Genomic DNA, 23,127 nt, shown 5'->3' on the forward strand with positions numbered 1-23,127 from the left:
GCTAACCATGTGTATGTGACCAATAACATCTGCTAACCATGTGTATGTGACCAATAACCATGTGTTTGATTTGATTTAGTGAATCTTTTTATAAACTGCGTTACTTCAGTCAGCAGATGACGAAGTGAGTTTTTTCAGGTGATGCTTCTCCCGTGACGTATAATGCAGTGGACACACGGGTTTCCACTAGCTACCACAGCCACAATGTCAAAAATGGACGATATCGAAAAAAATAAAAAAATAATGAAAACGAACATTTGCTTTTTTGGTCTTAATTTAGGGTTCGACATAAGGTTGGCAATGTGGTTAAGGTTAAGGTTGAAATCAAATTTTAAGAAGATAAATTGTAGAAATGGGTGTTTTTGTGTGTGTGTGTGTGTGTGGGTGTGTGTGTGTGTGTGTGTGTGTGTGTGTGTGTGTGTGTGTGTGTGTGTGTGTGTGTGTGTACTTTGTGGCTGTGGTAACTAGTGACGACCGACCGCTGTGGACGCTTCTGGAACGACACGGTTCAACCGCCTCTGTAGCCTGTTAGCCGACAACAACTACAAACATTGAAGCTCTGTCGATCATATTTGTGTAGCTACACAAATAAGAACCCCAGTGATTTACACACAGTTCTGTTAACGTATCTACTATCTCATTTAAATGTAATTGGCTTTTTATTACATTTGCAAATGTGTTACCGAGCCCAGAACTAGGCCAGTCGCTAATGCTAAGTAGCTAGCTAGCTAACATCCCTGACAATGAGCTCACTAAGATACTCTCCTCCTGCTAATGAAGAGGAGATCTGCTGGACGGAGAAAGCAGCTCTGGGGATGAACATTGTCATTAAAGAAGAAGAAGAGGAGGATATTACAGTGATAGGAACGGAAGAAGCTTGTCGAATTAAAACGGAGGAAGAGGAGGAAGGGATAGAGGCAGTCACAGTGAAAGAGGAAGAGGGGATGGAGGTTGTCATAGTGGAAGAAGAGGTAGAAGCTTTCAGAATGAAAGATGAGATAGAGGAGGATATCACATTGAAAGAAGAAGAACCTTTTGTGGTGAAAGAGGAGGAGACTGAAGATCCGATTAACACCAGTGAGTATTGTCTTAACAGGGGACACACTATGGGGTTGTTGAACCAGGGTGTGGTTTTAGGGGCAATCTACAGACCTCGTTAAAAAAAGGGTACTTTAAAAAAAGTGGATTTATGTTTTTTGTTTAGTTTGTATTCAGAGTTCGCTTGTCTATTGCTCTCCGTCGGAAGGTCCTAGGATGATAAGTGACATGTTTGGAATCAGATGAGGGAGCAAGCTATAACCTATGTTTTTACCGGTAGTCAAACTCTCTTCTCTTTTACAGATCCAAAAACGAGGCCATATGCAGTTTCCTGGCCCTCCCAGGGCTCTACAGTGAAGGAGGACATCAGAAAGATGCAGGAAGAATCTAATGTGACACCCGTGAGTCCCAGACAGTTTGGTGGTGGTGACGATTCTATTCACTGCGACAAAGAATGCGACGTGAAAGACAAGGATTGGTTTCCTAGCAACAGGCTGAAGGCGGAGTCGGCTCCAGAGAGCCACACCCCAGAGCAGAGGGGGAGTGGTGTGAGTACATCCCAGTCACAAAGTGATTCTGGTTCTCAACATTCCTTCCTTAATTCCTGGACCTCCTCCTATAAATCCATTGGAAGAGAACATTTGAGGTTCATCCAAATACTGATATATGTGAATGTTTTTAGGCAAATACAGATGATTCTGATTGGACTTTCTCCTCCACAACATTTATAGCAGGAGGTCCAGAGAATGAGGAATCAAGGAGGGTGTGTTTCTGATCTGAGGTTCCTCCTCTTGGACTTTCTCCTCCACAACATTTATAGCAGGAGGTCCAGAGAATGAGAGGAATCAGGGTAGGAGTGTTTCCCACCCTAAATTGATTGTTTATTTTTGTGGTTTCCAGGACATGTCTTTCCGTCTCCCAGAGTCCCCAGGTCGTGCCTCTCCCAATGTTGCCTTACTGTGGGGTCTGAAGAGGGTGTCTGTGCGGCTGGTCGACTGCAGGAAAACACCGGGTCTGCGTGGAACTGTGAGAGGAGAAGAAGAGGGAGATTCAGATTCAAGTAAGAACAGTGGTGTGTGGATGAGACTACAATCTGCTTCTGTTACAGTTCTGTGGTCAGTGTATTCACTGTTGTAGAGCAGCTCATTAGTTCTGTGGTCAGTGTTCTGTGGTCAGTGTATTCACTGTTGTAGAGCAGCTCATTAGTTCTGTGGTCAGTGTATTCACTGTTGTAGAGCAGCTCATTAGTTCTGTGGTCAGTGTATTCACTGTTGTAGAGCAGCTCATTAGTTCTGTGGTCAGTGTATTCACTGTTGTAGAGCAGCTCATTAGTTCTGTTCAGTGTATTCACTGTTGTAGAGCAGCTCATTGTTCTGTGGTCAGTGTATTCACTGTTGTATAGCAGCTCATTAGTTCTGTGGTCAGTGTATTCACTGTTGTACAGCAGCTCATTAGTTCTGTGGTCAGTGTATTCACTGTTGTACAGCAGCTCATTAGTTCTGTGGTCAGTGTATTCACTGTTGTAGAGCAGCTCATTAGTTCTGTGGTCAGTGTATTCACTGTTGTACAGCAGCTCATTAGTTCTGTGGTCAGTGTATTCACTGTTGTACAGCAGCTCATTAGTTCTGTGGTCAGTGTATTCACTGTTGTAGAGCAGCTCATTAGTTCTGTTCAGTGTATTCACTGTTGTACAGCAGCTCATTAGTTCTGTGGTCAGTGTATTCACTGTTGTAGAGCAGCTCATTAGTTCTGTGGTCAGTGTATTCACTGTTGTATAGCAGCTCATTAGTTCTGTGGTCAGTGTATTCACTGTTGTATAGCAGCTCATTAGTTCTGTGGTCAGTGTTCTGTGGTCAGTGTATTCACTGTTGTATAGCAGCTCATTAGTTCTGTGGTCAGTGTATTCACTGTTGTATAGCAGCTCATTAGTTCTGTGGTCAGTGTATTCACTGTTGTATAGCAGCTCATTAGTTCTGTGGTCAGTGTATTCACTGTTGTATAGCAGCTCATTAGTTCTGTGGTCAGTGTATTCACTGTTGTACAGCAGCTCATTAGTTCTGTGGTCAGTGTATTCACTGTTGTAGAGCAGCTCATTAGTTCTGTGGTCAGTGTATTCACTGTTGTACAGCAGCTCATTAGTTCTGTGGTCAGTGTATTCACTGTTGTATAGCAGCTCATTAGTTCTGTGGTCAGTGTATTCACTGTTGTAGAGCAGCTCATTAGTTCTGTGGTCAGTGTATTCACTGTTGTAGAGCAGCTCATTAGTTCTGGTCAGTGTATTCACTGTTGTAGAGCTCATTAGTTCTGTGGTCAGTGTTCACTCTCATTAGTTCTGTGGTCAGTGTATTCACAGAAGGTGTTTGTAGAGCAGCTCATTAGTTCTGTGGTCAGTGTATTCACTGTTGTATAGCAGCTCATTAGTTCTGTGGTCAGTGTATTCACTGTTGTAGAGCAGCTCATTAGTTCTGTGGTCAGTGTATTCACTGTTGTACAGCAGCTCATTAGTTCTGTGGTCAGTGTATTCACTGTTGTAGAGCAGCTCATTAGTTCTGTGGTCAGTGTGGTCAGTGTATTCACTGTTGTAGAGCAGCTCATTAGTTCTGTGGTCAGTGTATTCACTGTTGTACAGCAGCTCATTAGTTCTGTGGTCAGTGTATTCACTGTTGTATAGTAGCTCATTAGTTCTGTGGTCAGAAGTGTATTCACTGTTGTCTAGTCAGCTCATTAGTTCTGTGGTCAGTGTATTCACTGTCTTGTCACAGCAGCTCATTAGTTCTGTGGTCAGTGTATTCACTGTTGTATAGCAGCTCATTAGTTCTGTGGTCAGGTGTATTCACTGTTGTATAGCAGCTCATTAGTTCTGTGGTCACTGTTGTAGAGCAGCTCATTAGTTCTGTGGTCAGTGTATTCACTGTTGTATAGCAGCTCATTAGTTCTGTGGTCAGTGTATTCACTGTTGTATAGCAGCTCATTAGTTCTGTGGTCAGTGTATTCACTGTTGTATAGCAGCTCATTAGTTCTGAAACTACTCAAGCTGCTTTTTGCTAAAGTAATTGTGCACTGAATGGTGTCATCTCACTAGTCAGAAGGTGTTTCACCCGTGCGGTCTTGTCATCTCTAGTCAGAAGGTGTTTCACCCGTGCGGTCTTGTCATCTCTAGTCAGAAGGTGTTTCTCCCGTGCGGTCTTGTCATCTCTCTAGTCAGAAGGTGTTTCTCCTGTGCGGTCTTGTCATCTCTCTAGTCAGAAGGTGTTTCACCCGTGCGGTCTTGTCATCTCTAGTCAGAAGGTGTTTCTCCCGAGCGGTCTTGTCATCTCTCTAGTCAGAAGGTGTTTCTCCTGTGCGGTCTTGTCATCTCTCTAGTCAGAAGGTGTTTCTCCCGTGCGGTCTTGTCATCTCTCTAGTCAGAAGGTGTTTCACCTGTACTGCCCCAGGTGATATTTAAGACCTGCTGGGCTGTTCATCAGTTGGCATGAGAGATGTTGAGAGAGTAATGACTTTTGTTGGTTCTCCATGTTTAAGTTGTGAAACCAAGCCTTTTATCCACTGTCTTCCCTGTTTCCTATAGCTCTGCTTCCTGTTGACTCCTGTCGACTCCTGTCTTACCTGTTTCCTATAGCTCTGCTTCCTGTTGACTCCCTGTCTTCCCAGTTTCCTATAGCTCTGCTTCCTGTTGACTACCTGTCTTCCCTGTTTCCTATAGCTCTGCTTCCTGTTGACTCCTGTCGACTCCTGTCTTACCTGTTTCCTATAGCTCTGCTTCCTGTTGACTCCCTGTCTTCCCAGTTTCCTATAGCTCTGCTTCCTGTTGACTACCTGTCTTAAGTTGGTGTGGGCTTGTCTTTTAGTTTGGCTCTCCTTTGTGGGTATCCATGGTGGGAATCGTTTAGGGCACATTTCCTAGTTACATGTCAACTTTAAAGGATGTCTTTCAGAACCCCTTCTACAACCCCACCTGTTTGGTTTTGGTTGTCCCAGGGAGTTTCTTTGTGAGTTCACTTGTTTGTGAGAGACATTTTCAGTTTGTCTTGTGGTATAGACATTGTTACCTTCCCACATGTGGATAAGAATCCATTACAAATTATAATTATTAACAGAAATATTGATTTTAAAATCAGGGAACTTTAAAATGTGAATTCTAATGTCTGTTTCATTGTGACATTGGTAACCAAGTAAACAACTCCAAGTGATTCTACTTCTGTTTCCTGTTACTATTTTATAATAATAAGAATATAATTGAACTTGTCTGAATAAAATAGAAAGGATATTTTTCCCATCCCGCAGCGAGAGTGTACATAATGAAGTTGACTATGTTGAGCGTAAAAGTGATCATTTGATTCTAAATTTCAAGTCATTTCTCAACTATTTGTGAATGACACAAACCTTAGAATATCTCAGAAATCAGAAGATAATATGGGCTGCATGATGCGACTAGAGGCTATTGATGATTTGAGAAATGCGCAAAAAAAGCCTGCGCTCTGTTCCTTGCATGTGAAGTAGCTAGCTAGCTAGCTGTAAAATTGCCTAAACAAACTGCACTGTCAATTTATGATTATCTCGCCGAGTTCAATTTGCAGTGTCTCTGCCACTGAGCTATAAAACGGAGTCTGCCCAGAGCGCTGTGGCGCATTAAGTGGAAACAAAGACTGTTCTCAGGGCAGGTCTGCCGGTTTTCACTAGCGTAAGTGACTTTTCGTAGCAGGTTAGTGCAAATAACGTGGTCGGTTAGTAGAATTAGGTTAAGGTCAGAATAATTAACGTGGTAGGTTAGTAGAATTAGGTTAAGGTTAGGATAATTAACGTGGTAGGTTAGTAGAATTAGGTTAAGGTCAGGATAATTAACGTGGTAGGTTAGAATTAAGGTCAGGATAATTAATGTGGTAGGTTAGTAGAATTAGGTTAAGGTCAGGATAATTAACGTGGTAGGTTAGTAGAATTAGGTTAAGGTTAGGATAATTAACGTGGTAGGTTAGTAGAATTAGGTTACGGTTAGGGTAATAAACGTGGTAGGTTAGTAGAATTAGGTTAAGGATAATAAACGTGGTAGGTTAGTAGAATTAGGTTAAGGTCAGGATAGTTAACGTGGTAGGTTAGTAGAATTAGGTTAAGGATAATTTAACATGGTAGGTTAGTAGAATTAGGTTAAGGTCAGGATAATTAACGTGGTAGGTTAGTAGAATTAGGATAATTAACGTGGTAGGTGAGTAGAATTAGGTTAAGGTTAGGATAATTAACGTGGTAGGTTAGTAGAATTAGGTTAAGGTCAGGATAATTAAAGTGGCAGGTTAGTAGAATTAGGTTAAGGTTAGGATAATTAACGTGGTAGGTTAGTAGAATTAGGTTAAGGTTAGGATAATTAACGTGGTAGGTTAGAAGAATTAGGTTAGCTAAAAATGCTAAAACTGTCCCGATGCGACTTGGACATATCTAGCTAGAACCAGGCCTGTCCTGAGAACAATCTTGGTTTCCACGACTACGATGCTGCCTCATGACACACGGGACGGATTGAGAGGCGGTGCTTGAAGGGGAAACTGAGTTGAATCATTTTGTCCACTGTTTAAATGGAGCACATCTAAGCTAAATATATATACAGTGCATTCGGAAAGTATTCAGACCCCTTGACTTTTTCAAAATGTTTTTGTTACGTTACAGCCTTATTCTAAAATGTATTAAAATAAAATCTTCAATCAACAAACAATAATGACAAAAAAATAGACATTTTTGCAAATGTTTTAAAAATATAAAGCTGATATCACGTTTACATAACTTTTCAGACCCTTTACTCACTCAGTACGTTGTTGAAGCACCCTTGGCAGCGATTATACAGCCTCGAGTCTTCGTCGGTATGACGCTACAAGCTTGGCACACTTGTTTCTCACATTCTTCTCTGCAGATCCTCTCAAGCTCTGTCAGGTTGAATGGGGAGCGTCGCTGCACAGCTATTTTCAGGTCTCATCACCACGCTTCATCAAAGGGATGGTGGCAGGTTAACTATTTACCAAGAGTTAAACACAACAATTATAATGTCTATTTACCACCACAGACCGATGTTGGAACTAAGACTGCACTCAACAAACTGTATAAGGCCATAAGAAAACAGGAAAAAGCTCATCCAGAATGCACGGGGACTGGTGGTGTAGTTGAGTGAGATGCCTACTTCTACCAAAAGAGAGTGAATGTCTCTGCTGTTGACAATGGGACCAGTTTATTCTGATAATGGAGGAGGTAGAACATCAGACTGACGACGGGTCCTCACCCTGGAGTGGATGTTGAGGGGAGAACATCTAGGTCAAGGCCAACGATGGGTCCTCGCCCTGGAGTGGATGTTGAGGGGAGAACATCTAGGTCAAGGCCAACGACAGGTCCTCACCCTGGAGTGGATGCTGAGGGGAGAACATCTAGGTCAAGGCCAATGACGGGTCCTCACCCTGGAGTGGATGTTGAGGGGAGAACATCTAAGTCAAGGCCAACGATGGGTCCTCGCCCTGGAGTGGATGTTGAGGGGAGAACATCTAGGTCAAGGCCAACGACAGGTCCTCACCCTGGAGTGGATGCTGAGGGGAGAACATCTCGGTCAAGGCCAACGATGGGTCCTCACCCTGGAGTGGATGTTGAGGGGAGAACATCTAGGTCAAGGCCAACGACAGGTGATCCCAGCTTTTGGTGGCAGCAGTTATATCTAACTACCCCGACCCCAACAGCAGCTACATTGGATTCCAGGAAGCTGAGGCTCATAGCGTCTTAGACAAATAGCATTTTCAAGAAATAACATTGTAGTTCAAATGTTTTATTAACAATTTAATGTTATTATTAAACATAAAACAACATTTACACAGTTACTAAGCAATTCACAGTGTCACTCAGCAGTAGTTAGACCAGGGATTTACACACATCTACCTAGAGAGCAACCATCTTGTAGAGTTTCACTCCAACAGCTGGGCTTGATTAGGGTTGGATTGACAACCTACAGGGCGGTAGGTCTCTAGGTACAGTGTTTGAGAACCTACAGGACGGTAGGTCTCTAGGTACAGTGTTTGAGAACCTACAGGATGGTAGGTCTCTAGGTACAATGTTTGAGAACCTACAGGACGGTAGGTCTCTAGGTACAATGTTTGAGAACCTACAGGACGGTAGGTCTCTAGGTAAAATGTTTGAGAACCTACAGGACGGTAGGTCTCTTGGTATAATGTTTGAGAACCTACAGGACGGTTGGTCTCTAGGTACAATGTTTGAGAACCTACAGGACGGTAGGTCTCCAGGTACAATGTTTGAGAACCGTGGGGTTTCTGTAAAACGCAGGGACGATCCCAATTGCATACTATTTGTGTCGTCTCTCCTTCTCAGAACACATTGGATGAGAAATCCAGAGGACCTCTGTCTCTCATCCAATGTGTGTTTTGAGAAGGAGATGAGCAGAGGCGACGTGAGGAGTATGTAATTGAGATCTTCCCACAGAATCCTCCTCATTACTCCATGTGCTGACTCAGGCCTGGGAGGCAGCCCAGTTCCAAAACTTCACCAGGTTGTAAAACAAGCCTCGCTGGGTGCCAGATGAATCGAATCCCCTCATTGGACAGACCGGGAGTTCCCATTCAAGACGATGATGTCATAATGGGTGGACTGTCGGCCGTTGCGAGTGTACCCATTGGAGCAAGCAGTAACTAAAAGCGGGAAGTGTTCCCATCAGTCTGTGCTGTGATTTGTTGAATCAACTCAACTGACATTACAAAAAATACATTCCATTGCATGAACCACATCCGTTAGCATCATCTGAATGAACATTCCACATTACCATGGAAATGATCGTATCACGTACGGCAAGAGGTGCCGATGTGTGAAGTCTGGAACCAACAGGACCCTGAACAGCTTCCCCACCCCCGAGCCATAAGACTGATAAAGAGTTCACCAAATGGCTACCTGGACGATCTGCATGAACTTTTACCCACATCAACATACGCTGCTGCTACTGTTTCTCATCTGTCACTTTATTCCTAGTTATATGTACATATCTACCTCCATTACCCCGTACCCCTACACATCAACTACCTGGTACCCCTACACATCAACTACCTAGTACCCCTACATATCAACTACCTGGTACCCCTACACATCAACTACCTGGTACCCCTACACATCAACTACCTAGTACCCCTACACATCAACTACCTGGTACCCCTACACATCAACTACTGATGTCTATACTAATGAGTTGACCAGGGTTAGAGGTTATTCTATTCATTCTGATGTCTATGCTAATGAGTTGACCAGGGTTAGAGGTTATTCTATTCATTCTGATGTCTATGCTAATGAGTTGACCAGGGTTAGAGGTTATTCTATTCATTCTGATGTCTATGGCCATGAGTTGACCAGGGTTAGAGGTTATTCTATTCATTCTGATGTCTATGCTAATGAGTTGACCAGGGTTAGAGGTTATTCTATTCATTCTGATGTCTATGGCTAATGAGTTGACCAGGGTTAGAGGTTATTCTATTCATTCTGATGTCTATGCTAATGAGTTGACCAGGGTCCAGAGGTTATTCTATTCATTCTGATGTCTATGCTAATGAGTTGACCAGGGTTAGAGGTTATTCTATTCATTCTGATGTCTATGCTAATGAGTTGACCAGGGTTAGAGGTTCTATTCATTCTATTCATTCTGGTCTATGGCTAATGAGTTGACCAGGGTTAGAGGTTATTCTATTCATTCTGATGTCTATGCTAATGAGTTGACCAGGGTTAGAGGTTATTCTATTCATTCTGATGTCTATGCTAATGAGTTGACCAGGGTTAGAGGTTATTCTATTCATTCTGATGTCTATGCTAATGAGTTGACCAGGGTTAGAGGTTATTCTATTCATTCTGATGTCTATGGCCATGAGTTGACCAGGGTTAGAGGTTATTCTATTCATTCTGATGTCTATGCTAATGAGTTGACCAGGGTTAGAGGTTATTCTATTCATTCTGATGTCTATGCTAATGAGTTGACCAGGGTTAGAGGTTATTCTATTCATTCTGATGTCTATGGCCATGAGTGTGCCAGTATGAAAACACCCCTGAGAGAGAATGGTGCTGCTCCAGATGGTCTGCATAGCATTCACACTGAACACAACCACCATGCCATGTTTTTGATTCCACAACATCACACTGCCATTATTAGGCTAAAGGTTTCTTTCCACCAGGGCAATGTTGGGAGGTTGGTCTGGTGACCCCCGGGGTGATGTTGGGAGGTTGGTCTGGTGTCTCCCGGGGCGATGTTGGGAGGTTGGTCTGGTGTCTCCCGGGGCGATGTTGGGAGGTTGGTCTGGTGTCCCCCAGGGCAATGTTGGGAGGTTGGTCTGGTGTCCCCCAGGGCAATGTTGGGAGGTGGTCTGGTGTCCCCCAGGGCAATGTTGGGAGGTTGGTCTGGTGTCCCCCAGGGCAATGTTGGGAGGTTGGTCTGGTGTCCCCCAGGGCAATGTTGGGAGGTTGGTCTGGTGTCCCCCAGGGCAATGTTGGGAGGTTGGTCTGGTGATTCCCCCGGGGTGATGTTGGGAGGTTGGTCTGGTGACCCCAGGGGTGATGTTGGTCTGGTGACCCCCAGGGTGATGTTGGGAGGTTGGTCTGGTGACCCCCAGGGTGATGTTGGGAGGTTGGTCTGGTGACCCCCAGGGTGATGTTGGTCTGGTGACCCCCAGGGCGATGTTGGGAGATTGGTCTGGTGACCCCCAGGGCAATGTTGGGAGGTTAGGTCTGGTGTCCCCCAGGGCGATGTTGGGAGGTTGGTCTGGTGTCCCCCAGGGGTTGGGAGGTTGGTCTGGTGACCCCCGGGGTGGTTGGGAGGTTGGTCTGGTGTCCCCTGAGGGGTGATGTTGGGAGGTTGGTCTGGGTCCCCCGGGGTGATGTTGGGAGGTAGGTCTGGTGTCCCCCAGGGCGATGTTGGGAGGTTGGTCTGGTGTCCCCCAGGGCAATGTTGGGAGGTATGGTCTGGTGTCCCCCGGGGTGATGTTGGGAGGTCAGGTCTGGTGTCCCCCAGGGCAATGTTGGGAGGTTGGTCTGGTGTCCCCCCATGGGCAATGTTGGGAGGTTGGTCTGGTGTCCCCGGGGTGATGTTGGGAGGTAGGTCTGGTGTCCCCCAGGGTGATGTCGGGAGGTTGGTCTGGTGACCAGGGGGTGATGTTGGGAGGTCAGGTCTGGTGACCCCCAGGGTGATGTTGGGAGGTTGGTCTGGTTCCCCCGGGGTGATGTTGGAGGTTGGTCTGGTGACCCCCAGGGTGATGTTGGGAGGTTGGTCTGGTGACCCCCAGGGTGATGTTGGGAGGTTGGTCTGGTGTCCCCCAGGGCGATGTTGGGAGGTAGGTCTGGTGTCCCCCAGGGCAATGTTGGGAGGTGGTCTGGTGTCCCCCAGGGCAATGTTGGGAGGTTGGTCTGGTGTCCCCCAGGGCAATGTTGGGAGGTTGGTCTGGTGTCCCCCAGGGCAATGTTGGGAGGTTGGTCTGGTGTCCCCCAGGGTGATGTTGGGAGGTTGGTCTGGTCATTCTGATGTTGGATGTTGGTCTGGTGTCCCCCAGGGTGATGTTGGGAGGTTGGTCTGGTGACCCCGGGGTGATGTTGGGAGGTTGGTCTGGTGTCCCCCGGGGTGATGTTGGGAGGTTGGTCTGGTGTCCCCCAGGGCAATGTTGGGAGGTTGGTCTGGTGTAGGGGTGATGTTGGGAGGTAGGTCTGGTGTCCCCCAGGGTGATGTTGGGAGGTTGGTCTGGTGTCCCCCAGGGTGATGTTGGGAGGTTGGTCTGGTGTCCCCCAGGGTGATGTTGGGAGGTTGGTCTGGTGACCCCCAGGGTGATGTTGGAGGTTGGTCTGGTGACCCCCAGGGTGATGTTGGGAGGTTGGTCTGGTGACCCCCAGGGTGATGTTGGGAGGTTGGTCTGGTGTCCCCCAGGGTGATGTTGGGAGGTAGGTCTGGTGTCCCCCAGGGCAATGTTGGGAGGTTGGTCTGGTGTCCCCCAGGGCAATGTTGGGAGGTTGGTCTGGTGTCCCCCAGGGCAATGTTGGGAGGTTGGTCTGGTGTCCCCCAGGGCAATGTTGGGAGGTTGGTCTGGTGTCCCCCAGGGCAATGTTGGGAGGTTGGTCTGGTGACCCCCGGGGTGATGTTGGGAGGTTGGTCTGGTGACCCCGGGGTGATGTTGGTCTGGTGACCCCCAGGGTGATGTTGGGAGGTTGGTCTGGTGACCCCCAGGGTGATGTTGGGAGGTTGGTCTGGTGACCCCCAGGGTGATGTTGGTCTGGTGACCCCCAGGGCGATGTTGGGAGGTTGGTCTGGTGACCCCCAGGGCAATGTTGGGAGGTAGGTCTGGTGTCCCCCAGGGCGATGTTGGGAGGTAGGTCTGGTGTCTGATGTTGGGAGGTAGGTCTGGTGTCCCCCCGGGGTGATGTTGGGAGGTAGGTCTGGTGTCCCCCAGGGCAATGTTGGGAGGTTGGTCTGGTGTCCCCCAGGGTGATGTTGGGAGGTTGGTCTGGTGTCCCCCAGGGTGATGTTGGGAGGTTGGTCTGGTGTCCCCCGGGGTGATGTTGGGAGGTAGGTCTGGTGTCCCCCAGGGTGATGTTGGGAGGTTGGTCTGGTGTCCCCGGGGTGATGTTGGGAGGTTGGTCTGGTGTCCCCCAGGGCAATGTTGGGAGAATGGTCTGGTGTCCCCCAGGGCAATGTTGGGAGGTAGGTCTGGTGTCCCCCGGGGTGATGTTGGGAGGTAGGTCTGGTGTCCCCCAGGGCAATGTTGGGAGGTTGGTCTGGTGTCCCCCAGGGCAATGTTGGGAGGTTGGTCTGGTGTCCCCGGGGTGATGTTGGGAGGTAGGTCTGGTGTCCCCCAGGGTGATGTTGGGAGGTTGGTCTGGTGTCCCCCGGGGTGATGTTGGGAGGTAGGTCTGGTGTCCCCCCAGGGTGATGTTGGGAGGTTGGTCTGGTGTCCCCGGGGTGATGTTGGGAGGTTGGTCTGGTGACCCCCAGGGTGATGTTGGGAGGTTGGTCTGGTGACCCCCAGGGTGATGTTGGGAGGTTGGTCTGGTGTCCCCAGGGTGATGTTGGGAGGTAGGTCTGGTGTCCCCAGGGTGATGTTGGGAGGTCTGGTGTCCCCCAGGGTGATGTTGGGAGGTTGGTCTGGTGTCCCCCAGGGTGATGTTGGGAGGTTGGTCTGGTGTCCCCCAGGGTGATGTTGGGAGGTTGGTCTGGTGTCCCCAGGGTGATGTTGGGAGGTTGGTCTGGTGTCCCCGGGGTGATGTTGGGAGGTTGGTCTGGTGACCCCCAGGGTGATGTTGGGAGGTTGGTCTGGTGACCCCCGGGGTGATGTTGGGAGGTAGGTCTGTGTCCCCCGGGGTGATGTTGGGAGGTTGGTCTGGTGTCCCCCAGGGTGATGTTGGGAGGTTGGTCTGGTGTCCCCCGGGGTGATGTTGGGAGGTAGGTCTGGTGTCCCCCAGGGTGATGTTGGGAGGTTGGTCTGGTGTCCCCGGGGTGATGTTGGGAGGTAGGTCTGGTGACCCCCAGGGTGATGTTGGGAGGTTGGTCTGGTGACCCCCAGGGTGATGTTGGGAGGTTGGTCTGGTGACCCCCAGGGTGATGTTGGGAGGTTGGTCTGGTGTCCCCCAGGGTGATGTTGGGAGGTTGGTCTGGTGTCCCCCAGGGTGATGTTGGGAGGTAGGTCTGGTGTCCCCCAGGGTGATGTTGGGAGGTAGGTCTGGTGTCCCCAGGGCGATGTTGGGAGGTTGGTCTGGTGTCCCCGGGCGATGTTGGGAGGTAGGTCTGGTGTCCCTGGGGTGATGTTGGGAGGTAGGTCTGGTGTCCCCGGGGTGATGTTGGGAGGTAGGTCTGGTGACCCCCGGGGTGATGTTGGTCTGGTGACCCCCAGGGTGATGTTGGGAGGTTGGTCTGGTGACCCCCAGGGTGATGTTGGGAGGTTGGTCTGGTGTCCCCCAGGGTGATGTTGGGAGGTAGGTCTGGTGTCCCCCAGGGCGATGTTGGGAGGTAGGTCTGGTGTCCCCCAGGGTTGATGTTGGGAGGTAGGTCTGGTGTCCCCGGGGCGATGTTGGGAGGTAGGTCTGGTGTCCCCCAGGGTGATGTTGGGAGGTAGGTCTGGTGTCCCCCGGGGCGATGTTGGGAGGTAGGTCTGGTGTCCCCCAGGGCAATGTTGGGAGGTTGGTCTGGTGACCCCGGGGTGATGTTGGGAGGTTGGTCTGGTGACCCCCAGGGTGATGTTGGGAGGTTGGTCTGGTGTCCCCCGGGGTGATGTTGGGAGGTAGGTCTGGTGTCCCCGGGCGATGTTGGGAGGTTGGTCTGGTGTCCCCGGGCGATGTTGGGAGGTTGGTCTGGTGTCCCCCAGGGCAATGTTGGGAGGTTGGTCTGGTGTCCCCAGGGCAATGTTGGGAGGTAGGTCTGGTGTCCCCCGGGGTGATGTTGGGAGGTAGGTCTGGTGTCCCCGGGGCGATGTTGGGAGGTTGGTCTGGTGTCCCCCAGGGCAATGTTGGGAGGTTGGTCTGGTGTCCCCCGGGGTGATGTTGGGAGGTAGGTCTGGTGTCCCCCAGGGTGATGTCGGGAGGTTGGTCTGGTGTCCCCCGGGGTGATGTTGGGAGGTAGGTCTGGTGACCCCCAGGGTGATGTTGGGAGGTTGGTCTGGTGACCCCTGGGGTGATGTTGGGAGGTTGGTCTGGTGACCCCCAGGGTGATGTTGGTCTGGTGTCCCCGGGGTGATGTTGGGAGGTTGGTCTGGTGACCCCCAGGGTGATGTTGGGAGGTTGGTCTGGTGTCCCCGGGGTGATGTTGGAGGTTGGTCTGGTGACCCCCAGGGTGATGTTGGGAGGTTGGTCTGGTGTCCCCGGGGTGATGTTGGAGGTTGGTCTGGTGTCCCCCGGGGTGATGTTGGAGGTAGGTCTGGTGACCCCCAGGGTGATGTTGGGAGGTTGGTCTGGTGACCCCCGGGGTGATGTTGGGAGGTTGGTCTGGTGACCCCCAGGGTGATGTTGGGAGGTTGGTCTGGTGACCCCCAGGGTGATGTTGGGAGGTTGGTCTGGTGTCCCCCAGGGTGATGTTGGGAGGTAGGTCTGGTGTCCCCCAGGGTGATGTTGGGAGGTAGGTCTGGTGTCCCCCAGGGTGATGTTGGGAGGTAGGTCTGGTGTCCCCCAGGGTGATGTTGGGAGGTAGGTCTGGTGTCCCCGGGGCGATGTTGGGAGGTATGTCTGGTGTCCCCCGGGCGATGTTGGGAGGTAGGTCTGGTGTCCCCGGGCGATGTTGGGAGGTAGGTCTGGGGTGACTGGGGTGATGTTGGGAGGTAGGTCTGGTGTCCCCGGGCGATGTTGGGAGGTAGGTCTGGTGTCCACTGGGGTGATGTTGGGAGGTAGGTCTGGTGTCCCCCGGGCGATGTTTGGAGGTAGGTCTGGTGTCACCCGGGGCGATGTTTGGAGGTAGGTCTGGTGTCCCCCGGGGTGATGTTGGGAGGTAGGTCTGGTGTCCCCCGGGGTGATGTTGGGAGGTTGGTCTGGTGTCCCCCAGGGTGAGGTTGGTCTGGTGGTTCAACTTTGAAGTCTGGGTCTTTGTATATGACCTGTTTTATCTTCCCGCCGCATTACAGTCTGCTGGACCAATGGTGTTCTAGACAGCCTGCTGGACCAATGGGGTCCTAGACAGTCTGCTGGACCAATGGGGTTCTAGACAGCCTGCTGGACCAATGGGGTCCTAGACAGCCTGCTGGACCAACGGGGTCCTAGACAGCCTGCTGGACCAACGGGGTCCTAGACAGCCTGCTGGACCAATGGGGTCCTAGACAGCCTGCTGGACCAACGGGGTCCTAGACAGCCTGCTGGACCAATGGGGTCCTAGACAGCCTGCTGGACCAACGGGGTCCTAGACAGCCTGCTGGACCAACGGGGTCCTAGACAGCCTGCTGGACCAACGGGGTCCTAGACAGCCTGCTGGACCAACGGGGTCCTAGACAGCCTGCTGGACCAACGGGGTCCTAGACAGCCTGCTGGACCAACGGGGTCCTAGACAGCCTGCTGGACCAACGGGGTCCTAGACAGCCTGCTGGACCAACGGGGTCCTAGACAGCCTGCTGGACCAACGGGGTCCTAGACAGCCTGCTGGACCAACGGGGTCCTAGACAGCCTGCTGGACCAACGGGGTTTTAAAGTTCGGGTTCTAAAGGGGTTCTACAGATGTAACAGATTAACAAATCATACAATATCTGTCCTCATTTGTCTTACCTTGCATCCTGCTGAACAATTATTTTAGGAGGCATGAGTGGAGGAACTTTGGGTCCCAACTTTGAAAAGAGTGAAATGGATACAAAGATAGAAGATAAAATCAGGGTTCGTCAAATCAAATGTTATTGGTTGTAGACACATATTTAGCAGATGTTGTTTGAAATGCTTGTGTTTCTAGCTCCAACAGTGCACTTCCCTCCCCCTTAACATGCATTTTTTTAATTTAAAAAAAATGTTACCCCCTTTTTCTCCCCAATTTTGTGGTATCCAATTGTTAGTAGTTACTATCTTGTCTCATCGCTACAACTACCATACGGGCCCGGGAGAGATGAAGGTTGAAAGCCATGCGTCCCCCGAAACACAACCCAACCAAGCCGCACTGCTTCTTTAACACAGCGCACATCCAACCCGGAAGCCAGCCGCACCAATGTGTCGGAGGAAACACTGTGCACCTGGCGACCTGGTTAGCGTGCACTGCGCCCAGGCCCGCCACAGGAGTCACTTGTGCGCGATGAGACAAGGATATCCCTACCAGCCAAACCCTCCCTAACCCGGACAACGCTAGGGCAATTGTGCGTCGCCCCATGGACCCAGAGCCTGGGCTCGAACCCAGAGTCTCTGGTGGCACAGCTAGCACTGCGATGCAGCGCCACCCGGGAGGCCCCTTAACATGTATTTTTAACCTCACGCTTAATGTTAAGGAAGTCCCCAAGTTATGGAAATCTGCTTTTGTGCTGCCTCTCCTGAAAGGTGGAGATCCTTTGCTACTTGTCAACTATCGACCCATATCAAAATCGTCTGTACTGTCAAAGGTCCTGGAGTCCTTAGTTAGTAGGCAGCTGAAGGCCTGCCTCCAAGAAAACAACATCTTAAATGGAATCAGGTTTTAGTTTTGGCCACAGCACCGTTTCAGCAACATTGAAGGTTTTAAACGTCATCCATTGTGCTCTTGACAAGAAGTTACATTGTGTTGTCTGTCTTTATTGATTTGTTGAAGGCATTTGACACCGTGGACCATGCTGTGTTGGTGCAAAGGTTAAAAATGATATGGGTATTACTGGTCATGCTCTAGATTGGTTATTTATTAACCAATCACATTGTACACCATGTGTAATGGCGGATGGTTGAGTCCATAGAGTTGTGCTCAGGTGTTCCGCAAGGTTCTATTTTGGGCCCACTGTTCATTTTGTATATCAACAACATTGGGGATCATATTGAAACAGCGGATGTTCATTTTTTTATGCAGATGATACTGTTCTTTATTCAAGTGGTAGTAGTTTATCTTTAGCTTTTGAAAATGCCCAAATAGCATTTAACACCATACAACATAATCTGTATGATTTTAAAGCTGGTTCTGAATTCGGGTAAAACAAAATTCATGATATTTTCAAATGCCAGGCATGTTGCTAATCATGTCATCGCTACATTGGATGGACATACTATAGAGCAAGTCAGTGTACAAATATTTGGGTGTGTGGGTTAACTGCCTTGTCAGCTCGGGGATTCGATCTGGCAACCTTTCAGTTACTGGCCCATGTTATGTCAATGAGAAAAACCTGTATAAATAAAGGTTAAATAAAAAAAATATCTTAACAATTCAAAACAATAGCCAATGCTAACTAGCATCCGCTAACATACCTGTAGACTTCCAGTAATTTCACTAAAACGAGTTGACTGTCTTCATAGGAAGACAGTTATTTCATTCAGGTCTCTCTTTTAAATAAACACTATTTTTTTTTGGCAGGTGAAAGAACAGACTCAGAGGAGCCAGAGATGTCCAACCCAGCAGGACAACACCACTGCTCCCACTGTGGAAAGAGTTTTTCCCGGTTAGGGTCCCTGAAAAGGCACGAGATGATACATACAGGAGAAAAGCCTTTCCACTGCTCCCAGTGTGGAAAGAGTTTTGCCATGTTATTTTGCCTGAAACGACATGAGATGATACACACAGGAGAAAAGCCATTCCACTGCTCCCAGTGCGGAAAGAGTTTTGCCCGGTTATGGCAGCTGAAAATGGATGAGAGAAGGCACAGAGGAGAGAAGCCTTTCCGCTGCTCCGATTGTGGAAAGAGTTTTACCCAGTTAGGGGGCCTGAAGGAACATGAGAGAATGCACACAGGAGAAAAGCCCTTCAACTGTTCCTTTTGTGGAAAGTGTTTTTCCCGGTTGAGGCACCTGAAAACACATGAGAGAATTCACACAGGAGAAAAGCCCTACCACTGCCCACATTGTGGAAAGAGTTTTACCCGGTCGGGGCACCTGAAAGCACATGAGAGAATTCACACAGGAGAAAAGCCCTTCCACTGCTCCCTGTGCGGAAAGAGTTTTACTCAGTTAGGGGGCCTGACAAAACATAAGATATTACACAAAGGAGAGAAGCATTTCCACTGCTCCCTGTGTGGAAAGAGTTTTATCCAGTTATGGGGCCTGAAAACACACGAGTGGACACACATAAAAGAGAAGCCTCACCCCTGTTCCCAGTGTGGAAAGAGTTTTACCCGGTTGGGGCACCTGAAAACACACGAGAGAATTCACACAGAAGAAAAGCCCTTACACTGCTCCTTGTGTGGAAAGACTTTTATTCAGTTACTGGGCCTGAAAAGACATGAGTGGACGCACATTAAAGAGAAGCCTCACCCCTGTTCCCAGTGTTCAAAGAGTTTCACACAGTCAAGATACCTGAAAAAACATGAGCTGACACACTCCGCGGAGAAGCCTTGAAAGAATCCACATTGCAGAGAAATATATATTGGAAAGATATTTACCTAGTTAGGGAACCTGAAAGATCATGACGTAACAGACACAGGGGAAGTACCTTACCACTGCTCTCAGTGTGGAAAGAGAGATTTAACGTAACTCATTAATTAACTGATGGTAACAGACACAGGGGAAGTACCTTACCACTGCTCTCAGTGTGGAAAGAGAGATTTAACGTAACTCCGTAATTAACTGATGTATTTAACACATACAGTGTTCCAACACTTGTCTCATTTTTTTCACTGACTGTTTATTTGTTTATGCCACACGAAATCAAATTGTACAAAGTGAACTCAATGTTTTTTTTTAAACATGAATTGGACATGGAGTGAGTATATCTGTTTCAGTATAGAGTAGGTCAGTTGTAATGCTTTTTAAATAAATTATCACTTTTTAGAACTCTGTCTTTGTGTATTTTCTCTGTGTGTTAGTCAAGTGCTGTCTATTTACATGTGATATATTTCCTCTTGTGTTTGCATTGTGTGTGTGTGTGAAAAAATAAACAAATGTACAGACTGAGAAAAACGTACGATTCTTATTTAAACAGTATTTATTCATAATGTACATATTAATATTGAGAGGGGTGTACTGCAAGGCAGGATCAATAAGGACTAGCCATCTAACTTTTTTTTATATAGTACCAGAAATAACTATGATTAATAATAATAACTACGATTTTTCTGGTTGAATTCAACAATCTGAACATAGATATGCGTTTTTCAGTACAAAATAATAAAAGGTATCTGGCTAACTCATCGATCCTGCTGTTGTTGTATACCACTCAGGTCTGCCTAGAGGAAAACAGTCCAGGTCTCCACCACCATAGGAGAGACTAATACCCCCCACACACACACACCGTTCCACCACCCTAGGAGAGACTAGTACCCCCCCACACACACACACCGTTCCACCACCCTAGGAGAGACTAGTACCCCCCACACACACACTGTTCCACCACCCTAGGAGAGATAAATGACCCCCCACACACACACACACACCGTTCCCCCCCCCCACACACACCTTTCCACCACCCTAGGAGAGACTAGTTCCCCACACACACACACAATTTTCCACCACCCTAGGAGACCAGTACACCGTTCCCCCCCCCACACACACACCTTTTCACCACCCTAGGAGAGACTAATACCCCCCCCCACACACACACCGTTCCAGTCGCACATGCACCTTAATATTTCCTGTGCGACCTGGAATTTTAATACGGGAGCACCAGTGCGCCTGTAAAACAAATATCACCCAGATAAAAACTTTTTGTAATGATAAGGCTTCGCTGTACTGTACTGTTCGTTAGCGTCGTGCTATCATCATTACAACAGCGAAAACTGCTCAATTCTAGATCAAACAGGATTTTTCCCCCCCTTCTTCCTGTCACGTATTGGGGGGCGCATTTTCCATTCATAAAACACGTCGCTTGCTGTTCTAAAACTCCTCGCGGGCTGTTAACCATTTTCTTTTACATGTTGTTCAGTCATGTTTGTTACCTCATTAGCCAGGTAGATAACAACCTGTTAACATTATTAGTACATTCAAACATTTGGGGGCACAGAAAGATTGGAAACGGGAAAGCTTCTTCAGGAGATCATAGCAATGAATGAATGACAGATCTCTTGGTCGTCACAAACGTTCTGAAAGAGACCGTGTTCTATGTTCCGCATCTCAATAGGAAATGGTGCTTTTACATCAAGTAAAAACCTAATATTACACAAATTACTGATTTGTCTCAATATTTTTGGTATTTCTAATAAAATCGTTTCTAGGGCACAGCATGTGCTTCAGAAGTAGCTAGACATCATATAAGCTATATCTCGATCGATAAAAATATAAAAAAATCTGTAAAACGTGCAGTTATATTGGCGTTATTAGTCCTGAACCCTATACTATGAATTAGGTTTGAGGAGTTAGCGAAGTATCTTGGTGGTTAACTCTGAGTTCAACTCGAGATAACCAGTCACACGAATGTGGCTCACCTTTAAACCAGGTACATTTCTATTGTAAGGAATCCTTCAGAACTAACCTGGTCTGGGGCAGGCTAACTCAGGACTAACTCCATTTATCCTGAATCAAGTGTCTGAGCTGCGAGTTGAGGACCAATGAAAATCTAATTTCCTCCCTCTCGCAAAGATTGCGTCATTGTCCCATTTAATTTGAGGTAGATTGATATAAATAATGAATAAATCAAATTATGTAAAAAAAAAAAAATATTCAAATTCTGATCACATTACATGTTTTCACACACAGTAAAACTAGAGTATGAAAAAATAACTATTTTATCGATAGGATTGGTGAAAAAGGTGCTTGTGCATTGATAAAGCACAACAAAGATCACATTAATGGCAAGTAATAATGTAATAAAATAGAGATGACTACTTCACACCAGCCTGCTGAGTTTGCAAGATAACTATTCCTTCATTTTGATTTCAGCACAAATTAAATATGTGGTTCTGCCCTGACAAACAGAGGTTGCCGTTTGGAAACTGCAGTAATTACAGTCCACTGTGTTATTTTGGATGCATTATTTACTGCATACTGCAGTTATAATACACTCTTACTGCAATACCTTTTGGTAAGGGTGACTCCACCATGGATTGATGGTTCCACTAGCCATGTGCGACATAAACAGTACAAGCCTAGCTAGAACAGGCTTGCATAAGCAGCGGGTGCACTATCACTTACAAACTACAAAAGGCTTTATCAAGAATCAAGGTAAGACCCCGGTGCAGACTGTCGAAGTAACACTGTTTATCGTAACAACAGGGCCAGGCAAAGACAGGTCAAGGCAGGCAGGGGTCGATAATCCAGGGTAAGGCGAAGGTACAGGACGGCAGGCAGGGGTCGGAAATCCAGGGTAAGGCGAAGGTACAGGACGTCAGGCAGAGTTCAGTAATCAAGAGGTGGAGCAAAGGTACAGGACGGCAGGCTGGCTCAGGGTCAGGTCAGGCAGAGTTCAGTAATCAAGAGGTGGAGCAAAGGTACAGGACGGCAGGCTGGCTCAGGGACAGGCAGAGTTCAGTAATCAAGAGGTGGAGGAAAGGTACAGGACGGCAGGCAGGCTCAGGGTCAGGGACAGGCAGAGTTCAGTAATCAAGAGGTGGAGCAAAGGTACAGGACGGCAGGCTGGCTCAGGGTCAGGGACAGGCAGAGTTCAGTAATCAAGAGGTGGAGCAAAGGTACAGGACGGCAGGCTGGCTCAGGGTCAGGGACAGGCAGAGTTCAGTAATCAAGAGGTGGAGCAAAGGTACAGGACGGCAGGCAGGCTCAGGGTCAGGTCAAGCAGAGTTCAGTAATCAAGAGGTGGAGCAAAGATACAGGACGGCAGGCAGGCTCAGGGTCAGGGTCAAGCAGAGTTCAGTAATCAAGAGGTGGAGCAAAGGTACAGGACGGCAGGCAGGGTCAGGGACAGGCAGAGTTCAGTAATCAAGAGGTGGAGCAAAGGTACAGGATGGCAGGCTGGCTCAGGGACAGGCAGAGTTCAGTAATCAAGAGGTGGAGCAAAGGTACAGAACAGCAGGCAGAGTTCAGTAATCAAGATGTGGAGCAAAGGTACAGGACGGCAGGCTGGCTCAGGGACAGGCAGAGTTCAGTAATCAAGAGGTGGAGCAAAGGTACAGGACGGCAGGCTGGCTCAGGGACAGGGACAGGCAGAGTTCAGTAATCAAGAGGTGGAGCAAAGGTACAGGATGGCAGGCTGGCTCAGGGACAGGCGGGTACAAAAACCAGGAGGATGAGCCTTTGTGTGACAGGTTAAAGGAAATATTCATAGCCTGTTATACATTAAAAAGTATTAGTAAGTTCATAGTATGTGAGGATCTTAAAACATCTAAGGTTAAAAAGATGCATTCAGTATTAGTTAGATAGAGATTGATAACATTCATATAATTGTGTTGAAGTTAAAATCTGTCAAAGGGTACGAATTGTGAGAGTAATGTGTAAACGTTATATTGATTACTTTATTTTGTAGTGCCTAAAAGTGTTCATCTGTGATCTACGAAATGCTCTTAATCTATGAGCCGGAGATCGATTGCTCTGGTCTCCACCCATATTCCTGGGGAAAATCGCGGTCTTTTCTCATTGAACTATACATTAAATTGAGAATAC

General features: G+C 48.0%; 1 protein-coding gene across 1 annotated transcript; it reads left to right on the forward strand.

The window, feature by feature from the left end:
- The first annotated feature begins 452 nt into the window (after positions 1 to 452).
- LOC112240449 (gastrula zinc finger protein XlCGF57.1) lies at positions 453 to 19,413 on the forward strand. The gene is made up of 4 exons (XM_042316572.1): positions 453 to 1,077; positions 1,342 to 1,586; positions 1,939 to 2,098; positions 18,002 to 19,413. Exons 1-4 carry the CDS (start codon positions 744 to 746, stop codon positions 18,976 to 18,978), a joined length of 1,716 nt encoding a protein of 571 aa, XP_042172506.1. The 5' UTR covers positions 453 to 743; the 3' UTR covers positions 18,979 to 19,413.
- Positions 19,414 to 23,127: the final 3,714 nt, after the last annotated feature.

Source organism: Oncorhynchus tshawytscha, unplaced genomic scaffold (assembly GCF_018296145.1).
Source record: "Oncorhynchus tshawytscha isolate Ot180627B unplaced genomic scaffold, Otsh_v2.0 Un_contig_540_pilon_pilon, whole genome shotgun sequence".
In the NCBI taxonomy this organism is placed as follows: domain Eukaryota; kingdom Metazoa; phylum Chordata; class Actinopteri; order Salmoniformes; family Salmonidae; genus Oncorhynchus; species Oncorhynchus tshawytscha.